At 54.5% G+C, this 12,140-nt stretch overlaps 1 protein-coding gene across 1 annotated transcript in view; it reads right to left on the bottom strand.

Annotated features, from left to right (window-relative positions):
• The window catches only part of CACNG4 (calcium voltage-gated channel auxiliary subunit gamma 4), a 69,804-nt gene that overhangs the window by 6,776 nt on the left and 50,888 nt on the right, over positions 1-12,140 (bottom strand). The window contains exons 3-4 of the mRNA XM_003913323.4: positions 7,665-7,748; positions 1,321-1,461 (exon numbers count right to left, since the gene is read on the bottom strand). Coding sequence (XP_003913372.3) covers positions 1,321-1,461; positions 7,665-7,748 — 225 coding nt within the window. The remainder of the gene's footprint in view (positions 1-1,320; positions 1,462-7,664; positions 7,749-12,140) is intronic.

Genomic DNA, 12,140 nt, shown 5'->3' with positions numbered 1-12,140 from the left:
CAAACACACCCTCCTCAGACACACACATCACCCTCCGCAGACCCACACACCATAGTCCTCACACACACACACCATAGTCCTCACATTCCGTCCCCATTCCATCCATTCCATTCCCCATTCCTGATCCATCCTTCCTCGGTCCTGTTTCCTCCCCTCCACCTGAACCCCTGATTCCTCCAGATCACCACACCATTTCCTCCACCAGTCCTCCATCCCCCTCCACACAGTCTCCTTTATCCTGTTCTCACTCCCTGGCTTTCCTTCCCTCCCTCAAACACACACCACAGTCCTCAGATATACACACATCCTACACTCTTCACACAAACACACCACAGTCCTCAAACACACACATATACCACACACACAATCACAGTTCTCAAACACATACACACCCCACACTCCCCACACACACGTCTATTTATTGCACTGGAAGGAAACAGATGCTGGAGTGGTGTAGAACTGGGGCCTGGCACCTCGGCTCCCCAGCGGCGGCTGCAGAGCTGGAGCCAGCCCCTCTACTGCAGTGGCCCCGGGTCCCAGGATGTGAACAGAAGTCATCTACCCACTCCAGGAGAAAGGGCGAGGGAATGCAGGACAGGACGAGGATGCTCTGAGAGGCCCGCGTGTGCGGCATCACAGACCTGCCCATCCTCAGCCAAGGTGGCATGTCACTGTCACCCACAGCTCTGTGGCTTTTCCCCAGTGGCACTTTCCGGGGACATCGGGCATGGCTCTGAGGTGCTGCTGCCTTCTTGTAGCCAGGAAGGTTGGGGCAGTCGGGATGGGCGGGGGCCGCCTGCTCACTCTTGGACTTCTGCTTCCTCTGCAAGACGGCCACTCATGCCCATTCTGGGCCCTCACCCTGTCTTTACCTGGCCAACTCCTTCGAGTTTTGGCATGATTCCCCTGGGCACCTCCCTGACCGCCTAACCCAGGCAGGCTCCAGTTACAGGCTTGTAAAACTGCCAGCTGAACCCCACGCACCACTTTGCACACCTGGATTTATTTTTTGGTTGAAGTGAAATTCATGCAAGATAAAAGTAACCCTTTGGAAGGGCACAATCCAGTGGCATTTGGCGCATTCAGAATGTTGTGCAAGCACCCAAAACATTTCTGTCACCCCACAAGGAAGCCCTGTTCGGCAGGTGCTCCCCATTCTCCATCCACCCCGTCCTAAACACTGGAACGTTACAAGTCAGTTGCATGCAGCGATGTTATGTCTGCATTCCCCCCCGCAGGATGCACACTCCCTGCAGTGTGAAACAGGCAGTCCTGTGTCCCCAGCTCCCAGCCCAGCACCAGCGCGGGCAGGTGGCTCACCTGCAGCCACGAAGAGGATGCCGGCGCTGAGGACGATGTTGTTCTTGCGGCTGTAGATCCTGCCGGCGCCGATGCACAGGCCACCCAGCAGAAGCAGGATGGTGCTGAGGATGGGGAAGACGCTGGAGGCTCGCACGATGCCTGGCCAGGGAGGTGGGGGGCACAAAGCAGAAGGCAGTGAGATCAGCTGCCCTTCCGGGCATGGCTGTGTATGTCTCCCAGGAACCTTGCAGCTCCAGGCCCTTCCCCAGGATTTGAGATTCCCATCAGGACCTGGAGACTCGAGGTGGGCCAGGGCCTAGGTAAGCTCAGGGCTGTTGGATCAGATGCAAGTGGGGGCTCCAGGCCTGCCCTTCACCCTGGAGTCACATCTCGCTTAGTCTCTCCCTGGGAGTGGGCACCAGGGAGACCATAGTAACAGCCATGAAAGCAACAAACTGCATCACATTTCTGCGACACTGCACAACCCCCTCAGCCCTTGCATCAACGCAGTCTCCATGAAGCCCCTGGAAGGCTGGGAAGCAGTGTCCACAAAGGGTGGCCCTGGTCAGTGGCTGAGAGCACAGGCATTGGCATTGGGTCTGTGACATGCCGGCTGTGCAGGCTTGGCCAAGTCACTTTCACTCTACAAAACTCAGCTTCCCGTCTGTGGAATGAGGTTCCTCACAGCGCCGGTGTCCTACACTTGGCTTTGTACAGGTAAGGTGCATCGCGCTGGGCCTGACCATTCTATACCTTCAACATCATCATCATCACCATCATCATCATCCCCCAGGTGACAGACAAGGATGTGGGACCTCACGACTGGCCTGAAGTCACAGGGGAGGTGTGACTGGGCCGAGAGGGATGCTTGTGACCCACAGTGTCCACAGAACCACCTTTGTAGCCCTGCCACTGACTAGCTGAGCGGGGACAGCTGACTTTGGTGGCCACCTCAGTCCCCTTTTATAACTTGGGAAGAGTAACATCTACCTGCAGGGAGTTGGATTGCAGCCTCCCTGGAATATACCTGTGTCCTAACCCTTAGGACCTGTAAATTGATCTTATTTAGAAAAATGGTCTTGGCAGGGCGCAGTGGCTCATGCCTGTAATCCCAGCACTTTGGGAGGCCAAAGCAGGCGGATCACCTGAGGTCAGGAGTTAGAGACCAGCCTGGGCAACATGGTGAAACCCCGTCTCTACTAACAATACAAAGAAATTAGCCGGGCATGGTGGTGGGCGCCTGTAATCCCAGCTACTTGGGAGGCTGAGGCAGGAGAATCACTCGAACCCAGGAGGTGGAGATTGCAGTGAGCTGAGATCGCACCATTGCACTCCAGCCTGGGTGACAAGAGCGAGATTCTGTCAAAAAAAAAAAAAAAAGAGGTCTTGCAGATGTGGACTCAGTTAAGAATCTCAAGCTGAGATCATCCGGGATGAATCCAGTGGGCCCTAGATCCAAAGACAAGCATCCTTACAGAACCTTAGAAGAGGAGAAGACACAGGGCAGAAGGGGCTGTGAAGACGGAGGCAGAGACCCAAAGGTGCTTCCATGAGCCAAGGAGTACCAACCACCCCCAAAGCTGGAAGAGTGGCCCTCTCCTAGAGCCTTCAGAGAAAGCAGGGTCCCCCAATACCTTGACTTTGGGCTTCTGGCTTCCACACTGTGACAGTGAATTTCGGTTGCAAGTCACACGGTTTTGATCATTTGTTATGGTGGCCTTGGGAAATGAACATGCCTCATCGGAGGGTTACCATGAGAAAACGTCAAGCACCCAGTAGGGGCTTAGGGTGCCCCTCCCTTAGCGTATGGGGTAGGAGGAAGACCAGAGGGAGGGAAGGGAGACTCAGGAAAGGGAAGCAAAGAGTTCGGCCTTTCCCAAGCACCTGCTGTCTCGCAGCCCCGTAGAAAGCTCGGCTGCGTGGACCCTTGGTGGCCCCCGCAGGGGACAGTGAGTCTGGCCGCACTGGCAGGCGCTGCCCTCCCCAGCCAGCTGAGCGGGTTTCAGGGCTGTCAGCCTCTCCTCTGAAGGCAGGGTTTGTCTCCTTTTTTGTGAACGCATCAGTGTGTGTCCCTGCTTCACAGAGAGGGGATTGTCTGGGGGCGTTAAATGCAGTTCTTCTCTCCGGTGCCTCCTCCTCTCCAATTCCTCTCTGCCTTCTGGCAGCAGCGGGCTCTGGGATGAAGTTTCCTGTGTGGTTCTGAAATGTGCCTCTGATCTGTGCTGGCCAGAAAAGTTGGGGTCAGTCATCCCCTCAATGCCCTCGTTCTGCAGACAGGTCAGAGGAATCCGAGAGAAGGAAGTCCATCCAGCACTTTGGGAGGCCGAGGTGAGTGGATCACTTGAGGTCAGGAGTTTGAGACCAGCCTGGCCAACATCGTGAAACCCAGTCTCTACTAAAAATAGAAAAATTAGCCGGGTATAATGGCAGGTGCCTGTAATCCCAGCTATTCAGGAGGCTGAGGCACAAGAATTGCCTGAACCTGGGAGGCAGAGGTTGTAGTGAGCCAAGATTGCACCACTGCACTCCAGCCTGGATGACAGAGTGAGACTCCGTCTTAAAAAAAAAAAAAAAAAAAAAAAAAAAAAGCCCAGTTGCTCTAAGATCACTGGATGCCCAGGCTTGGCTCAGAGCCATCCATTCTGCCCAGGTAAGTCACACAAGCACCTATGCCTTGCCACAGGGACTCATGCCTGAGCTGTGGATGTGCAGATGCCAGCTGGGATTGCCACAGACAGTGGTGCAGGTCGGACACAGCGCAGGTGGCTAAGGGGTGGAGGGATGAGTGAGGCTGAAGTCCAGCCCATGCCCTGCTGGCCATATCAAGCCCTGGCAGAGGATCTGCATCTGCCAGAAGACCAGACACTTCCTTCTAACTCACCCCCAGGCACACTGTGGACTCCCAGCAGCCCTGACACCAGCCCCCTGTGGCCTGGCACAGAAGTTATCCACCTAGCTGCTGAAAATGCAGACTTGGAGAGGGGCACCAGGCCCAGGGCAAGGTGGGCAGGAACCCCTGGGACCAGCAGGGCCTGCGGAAGAGAAGGTAGGCAGGAGGTGGGGTGGTGACCCCCTCAAATCTTGGGCTGTGCATCTGCAAATCAGCAGGGACATCATAAGAGCTCAGAGGCCTTCAGGGCGCTCTGCAACAAACAATACAAGCCCAGCTTCTGTGGAAGGTTTCAGAATGCATGGCTGGGGGCCGAGTTCCTTCTTGAATTGTCAAAGACTGGGTGGGAGCAGCGCAGCCTTGGATCTGCCAGGGTTGGTGCTCCACGCCCACGCAGATGAGCCGGCCTGAAACAGGCATCCTGCAGGCAGCCCCACCGTGGATCTGTTGCCTTCTCCAAAACACCCATTCTCCACCTGGAGGACAGAGCCCTGTTTTCTTTGCTGCTGTACTCCACATGTCTAATACAGTGCCTGGCACATAGTAGGTCCACAGTAACTTCTTTTTTTTTTTTTAAAGATGGGGTCTTGCTCTGTCATGCAGGCTGGAGTGCAGTGGCACGATCGTGGCTCACTGCAGCCTCAACTTCCTCGGCTCAAGTGATCCTCCCACCCAAGCCTCCTGAGTAACTGGGACTAGAGGCATATGCCATCACGTCTGGCTAATTTATTTTTATTTTTTGTAGAGATGAGATCTCACTACGTTGACCAAGCTGGAACTCCTGACCCCAAGCGATCTTCCCACCTTGGCCTCCCAAAGTGCTGGGTTACAGGAGTGAACCACTGTGTCTGGCTGCAATAACTTGTTAAATGAATGAATAAATGAACCCTCATGAATCCTCACTTGTTGCAAATATCAACCGCCAGAGACCTCCCTCCTGTGCTTCTACATATTTTGGGGAGCCATAGTCTGGACAGAGACCAGAAGACAAAATATTAGAAATCAGGGTGGCCCTGGAAACTCATGCCAGATGTCTGTGGCGACCATGACCTTGGCCTGTCTCTGAAAGTTGCTCAGCCCCTCTGGCTCCAAGCTCACAGGCACCTGTACTCTGGAGATAAAAGGACGATCAAAGACACATGCAGAGCTTGGTTTTAGGGCCAGATATCCCGGTTTCTGCAGCCACCGAGTGGAAAAACACCTCCCTGTTGGGAAGTCAGTTCCCTCCCACCCCGCCCTGACTTCTGCCAGCAGCAGAGACCACAGGCCCGAAAGCCGTCAAGCTGTCTCTTCTGTGTGCATCTCTGAGCTTGTTAATGAACCTGGCTGCTTTCCCCACAGCGTACGCTTAAGGAGAACATGGCCTTCCCCAATGAGCTCTAATTGCGGTTGTGCTGTCACCATCATCATATCTGGGAAAATCACTCTGTAGCCCTCCCCGCCTTGCACCCTCCCCAGAGGACCTGGAACGGCTCACTTATTTTTGTTTTTTTTTTGCTCTTCCAGATCCTCACTCCATCCTGCCCTGGGCCCCTGGAAGCTGACTGTGTAGACTGAATCCTCGGGCTCCCACCTCTGGCTTTTGGAAAGGGGTGTCTGCGAGGGAGTTCGGCCCAGCTGTTGGTGAAGGGGCAACATTGCTTCCCGATGGCTGCAGCTCCTGCCAGGTGGCCCTGTCCCTACCGCTTCTTCCTCCAGGCTCCCACACCTGCCCCCTCACCTATCCAGGCTCCCGGCTATTGCTGGTCCCGGGGTGCTCTCCAGCCCTTGTGGGTTTCCCTTAACCTCACCCACACTTTTGTAAATGGTCCTTCCATAGACATCCTTTATTCATCCTGTTTGAGTGTGACATCTGCTTCCTGCTGGGAGATCGAGAAGCCACGTGGGGTGACCTCTGGGCTACTGCATCTTGAGGCCAATCCAGAAAAAGACCTCAGCACTCCGGGACCATGAATAGGACAGAGACAGGCGAGTAAAGAAAAACTAGCACCAATGCCCATAACCTCAGGGGAGCTCCAGTGGGAAATGGAGAGGGAATGGTTTGTTTCTCTAATGCCATTTTCCTTATAGTCCCAGGGTTGGACCATGGGCACATCTGCCCCCAGAGCTTTAAGAACCACCTGATTGCCCTGGATTGGGCAGAGAAAGGCAGATTCTGAGTTGGGGCTGATTTTCAATTGAGTCATCCCAGCTAGGCTGAGCACCAAGGGCCTCTGTAGACAGTTGTGCAGACATGCACTATACAACCGGACGGATGTTCATACCATAATTGATGCATGTGACATCCCTTGAGTTGTGCAGTGTGCAACCTGCACAACTATCTCTGGCGGCCCTGTGGAAATCTCATTTGATTGGTTCAGTGTGGGCTCCCGGTAAGCAGAACCAGAGTATAGGCAGGAGGAGGAGAAGGTGAGGGAGGAAGGATGGGAGGCAGAGCGGTGGCCAAGTTATTTCACGTTCTGGGCCTGGTCGCAGCAGCCTGACACTGCCCCAGGCTCGATGGGAACCGTGTGCTGTTCTATTTCACCAGATGACTCAGAATCAAAATCCTTTCTCTTAGAAAAAACGATCTATAAGCAGGTGCAGAGTGAACTGTGCTCTCTCAGAGGGCGCTGGTATCGATTCTCCATCAATGAGGCTGGGTTCGAGCCCCAGGGGTGCTGCTGTGAGCTGCTCTTCATGTCTTGCCTAACGTGAAAGGGGAAAATGACTCCGAAATGGTGCTATTTTTCTATTTGCAGGCTCCTCCCTGGCAGCTCCCAGGGAGGTATTCACAGGCCCAGGGATGAGATCTGGACTTAGTATGGTGGCTGGGTTTGTTATTTGGGATTGAGCTTGCGCTGTGACTTCCAGGCTTCAGTCTGGGGGCCCCACGCAGCCACTGGACCCAGGAGCAGGTGGGGGCTCCCATGGGCAGACGCGGTGCTTAAAAGACTTCAGGACCATATATCAGAGGCTGCTCCCTGGCACCTTCCTCGCCTTCTGCCCTGGATCTCCCAGCACCCCACGAGGCTGTCTTGGTGTATGACTGTATCTGCTTTTTCAAGACTAGAATGGATGAGAGTATGCAGGAGAGGGTGGGTAGGCCCCAGTGTGCTTGGGGTGCCACACCCCTCAGGGAGACCCAGCCTGGGCAGAGCCTGTATCTTTAACCTCCCTTGCTCCAGCCTCAGCTCCAGCCAATCAGTAGCTCCGAAGCCAGCCACGCCCAGCAGGCTTTCTGCTCAGGCCTGTCTCCCCAGGGCATAGACCTCTCAGCCAAATAACCCCATTGAGATACCCAGTATGTCATGGCAGTGATGAGCAAAACTCCATCCTCCGAACTCACGATGTCTGAACAAGTAAGAGAGTGAGCGGAGCATCCCGAAACAATCGCCCTCTCCACGCCCAGTGTCTCTCTTTCCTCCGGCCACCTCCCCCCCCAGACTTCCCCCTCCCCACAGAAAGAGAGTCCAGGCCTCCTGACACTCACGGAGGAGGTACTCTGAGCTGTCGTGGTCGTAGTCATTGTCCTCTGGGAAGTGATTGATCCGGAAGCAGTGCCCTTTATAGACCCCTGGAAGGAACGAGAAGAAAAGAACACTGTACATCCTGTCTGGCTTCACTCATCCACTCACTCCAGACACAGTCACCGCGTGTGTGAGCCTCTGCGCAGGTCTGGGGACAGACGGAGAAGAAAGACAGGCTCCAGCGGCCCAGACTGGTGGGGGCACAGGAGAGACACACAGAGAACGGCTACACAGGGAGAGAGATGCCCCAAAGGTGACCCTAGTTATGGTCCAAGGGTGGACGCACGTGAGAGTGAGGGGACCTAGCATGAATCACCATTGAGATAAGAGATACCAGGCAGAGCTGCCCTGGGCAAGCAGGAGGTTGGATCCCTCTACCCAAGGGACTCTTAGCTGCGCGGCGGCTCACGCCTGTAATCCCAGCACTTTCGGAGGCCGAGGCGGGCAGATCACGAGGTCAAGAGATCGAGACCATCCTGGCCAACATGCGGAAACCTCGTCCCTACTAAAAATACAAAAATTAGCTGGGCATGGTGGCGAATGCCTGTAGTCCCAGCTACTTGGAAGGCTGAGGCAGGAGAATCGCTTGGAACCGGGAGGCGGAGGTTGCAGTGAGCCAAGATCGCACCACTGCATTCCAGCCTGGTGACAGAGCAAGACGCCATCTCAAAACAAAAACAAAGAATTTGCCCACTGGGAATGGGGTACAGGGGGCTTTCCAGGCAGAGAAGCAAGACATGCGAAGGCAAGGGTGGGGTTGAAGTTTGTCTGTCTGTGTCTTTCCTGCTCTTAAACCGTAGTTATGGCCCAGTGCGGTGGCTCACACCTGTAATCCCACCACTTTGGGAGGCTGAGGAGGGCAGATCGCTTGAGCCCAGGAGTTCAAGACCAGCCTGGGCAACATGGTGAAACCCTGTTTCTCCTAAAAGTACAAAAATTAGCTGGATGTGGTGGGGTGCACTTGTAATCCCAGCTACTTGGGAGGCTGAGGTGGGAGGATCACTTGAGCCTGGGAGGTGGAGGTTGCAGTGGGCCGAGATCATACCACTGCACTCCAGCCTGGGCAACCGAGCCAGACCCTGTCTCAAAAAACTCAAAAAGCCACAGTTATGGTGACTTCTTCCTAAGGTACACAGCTGGTGCAGATTCCAATCCGCTCACTCAATGTGATTGAAGGAAGAGAGGACAGAGCAAGAGAAACTTCCAGAAGGGCTGAGCCCATCTCCTGCTTGGTTTCTTCCTTCCTACTCTGAGAAGTGGCTCTCATGGGGTGGGGGGCCAGACCCCCTGGGTAGCTTCATAATGTAGGACAGGCCACTCCTCCCATCCAGAATCTTCTGCCCCGCTCTCCTAGTCCTCTGCTTCCCTGAAGTCTGAGAATGTCCACCACAGAACTGGACATCGGTTGCCAGGGACACAGGGTGTTGCTGCTATGTCCCATCCGTGCCAGAAACCCCTTCCCCCGGGTCAGCCCCCGCTCCTGCAGCCCAGGAGCCACAAGCTCATCTTGACACCCGAGTGGCCTGTGCTGGGGCAGTTTCCAACTGGGACCAATTCCTTTTCTGCAGCGGCTGCAAGCACCCCTCCTTGCCTTGGTCAGTCAGGAGCACAGTCCTGGCGGCAGGGTCCGGGTGCTCGCCCACCTCTCACACTTCCAACCAGGAGAGGTCGCTGGTGAGCTGGGAGCACGCCGCCCTTCCCCCTGGGCACCAAGAAGCTGGTTACCGGCTGCTGTCCCCAAGTTCTTTCCTCCATTGAGCCCCTTCAGCTGCTGCCTCCAAGAAGCTGGGGTGCTCAGTGACAACCCTGCTTCCTGAAGGTCCATGGGCCCTGGGGGCCAGTGGTGGGGGGCGGAATGGTGGGGAGGCAGAGGGAGGGTCTCAGAGGTGGTGCTAGGAATGTCCTCTGCGTGGGATCCAGCACGAACAACGTAGTTATTAATCCCTCGGTCTCCTCATCTGTAGAATGGGCAGAGCCACAGCCCTTATCTCCTGGGGATCTTAGAATTACACCACGTCATATCTGAAAGGCACTCAGGGTGATTCTTGGCCCATGGTGGTGGCTCAGAGTTGGGGGGTTCGCTGCTGTTGGATCTAGAAATCACCCACCCTCGCTCCTTCATGAGTGGCTGAATTGGTGGAGAACCATGACGGTTTGTGAGCAAGAGGAAGGAACGCCAAGACAGGCTGGGCCTCAGGGTGGTGGGGTGGGGACACAGAGGCCAGAGTGGGCTGGATCCATTTCCTGTCACTCCTGGCTCTCACACGGCAGGCTCAGAATGTTCCTGGAGACCCGGAGTAGGCATTTTGCCAGCCGTGGGTGGATGAAACCAAACTCTGCTGTTCCTCCCCTCTCCCATGCCTTCCCTCCCCCTTTCCTCCCCTCCCCCACACACCTTGTTTTTGGCTACTTCATGGGTCTAAGCAAAATCACCAAGTCACGCATGCACGGTGGGACAAGTGGCAATAAGAGGTTGAAAAAGAAAAAGGAGTGTGTCTTTCCTGATTTGCTGTGCTGCGGCAGGCTGCCAAGTCCACCGTGTGTCTTCTCAGACCCTCCTTCGTGGGCACACCCTTCCACGTATATACGCGTGGGGTTCCGCCCATCTTTACAAAAATTACACTTGTCTTGAAATAATTGTAGAGTCACAGGCAGTTGTAAGAAGTAATACAGGAACCATCCACGTACCCTTTATACTCAGCTTCTCCCCATGACAACATCGTGCACAACTGTAGTGCAATATCACAACCAGGACACTGACGTGGACAGTCAAGATACAGAACACTCGGTCACTGCAAGGAGCCCCCATGCTGCCCTCGCACAGCCGCACCCACGCCCTCCTGCCCGTCCCCTCCCTGACCCAAGGCAGCCAGGAATATGTTCTCCATGTCAATAGTTTTGTCATTTTGAGATTCTCCTACAAATGGAGTCATCCAGCAATGTAAGCTTTGGGGACTGGCTGTTCTCACACAGCCTAACCCCCTTGGGATTCATCCGAGCTGTCACGCGTACGGGTAGTTTGCTCCGTGTTATTCTGAGCGGAATTCTGAGGCGTGGATGCAGCATTGTTTGTTTCATCATTCACCCACGGAGGCACACCTGTTGTTTCCAGCTATTACTAACGAGGCGGTGGAGAAGGGCACGAGTTGTCTTCGGCCCCGTGGAGAGTGAATGAGATTGTTCTCTGCCCCTAGAGCCAAGAATCGGGGATGTTTCCCCTAAACATCCTCTCTAGGTCAACACCTTCAGCCCTTCCTTTCTCCCTTCCTTCCTTCCTTCCTTCCTTCCTTCCTTCCTTCCTTCCTTAATGGAGTCTTGCTCTGTTGCCCAGGCTGGAGTGCAGTGGTGCAATCTCAGCTCACTGCAACCTCTCCTTCCCGGGTTCAAGCAGTTCTCGTGCCTCAGCCTCCTGAGTAACTGAGACTACAGGTGTGCACCACCACGACCGGCTAATTTTTGTATTTTTAGTAGAGACGGGGGTTCACCATGTTGGTCACGCTGGTCTCGAACTCCTGACCTCAAGCAATCTACCCGCCTCGGCCTCCCAGAGTGCTGAGATTACAGGTGTGAGCCATCGTGCCCAGCTGCCATTTCTTTACTGATGGTTTCAAGTGCCTACATCCCCCTGGCTCCCTCCTCTGGGCTTGCTCCCAATTCTCGGGGCCTGGAGGCACAGTTCCACCACCAAACCCAACATTCAGGCTGGGTCCGACCAGCTCAAACCACACTGGCACTTTCTCCTCCTCTTCTCTGGACTCCATGCTTCTGTTAGTGGGACTGGGTATCACTGTTGATTCAGTCTCCTAGGATTTTTTTTTTTTCCACAAAAGTTGCCTCACCTCCCCCGAATCTGTTTTTGTGGAGTAGAATGTTTGGCACTAAGGACTTCACATTTATCCCTGTCAAATTTAGTTTCGTTAGCATTGGCCTAGGGCATTTAGTAAGGAGAAAATTAATGGCTGGTGCAAGGAGTAAGAGAGAAAGCCATTTTCAATCCACTTCACACGTGTTCGCTCTCCACACACGGGCCATTTGCTGTGCTAGCTATTAAGTGATAGTTAGGGTGGCTAATTGTGAGATCCTGACTGGCTGGGCTGCAGGAATGCTGAGGTCGTGAGGTGGAGACAGGGGTTGCTGGGCTGTGTTCCCAGAGACACTGTGGCCCTCGCCTTCCCAAGGGCCACGAGACCACTAGCGTGAGAGTTTGTTAGTCACTCGGCCTCAGGCAAGTTACTTCTTCATCTAGAAAACCTAGGAGTTGGACCAGAGGGACAGTCCTGCTTGAAGATTCTATGACTATTTTGTAAATAACAGGCACGGGGTGTGTGCACAGGTGTGCATGCTCCTTCATGAGTAGGTACAGGCTTGTGTGCAGACGTGTATAATCTCTTCATCTGCACGTATCAGGAGATACTTTCATTAAAAGTATATTTCTTTTT

This window comes from Papio anubis, chromosome 17 (assembly GCF_008728515.1).
Source record: "Papio anubis isolate 15944 chromosome 17, Panubis1.0, whole genome shotgun sequence".
NCBI lineage: Eukaryota > Metazoa > Chordata > Mammalia > Primates > Cercopithecidae > Papio > Papio anubis.
This window is presented reverse-complemented; position numbering and strand designations above follow the sequence as displayed.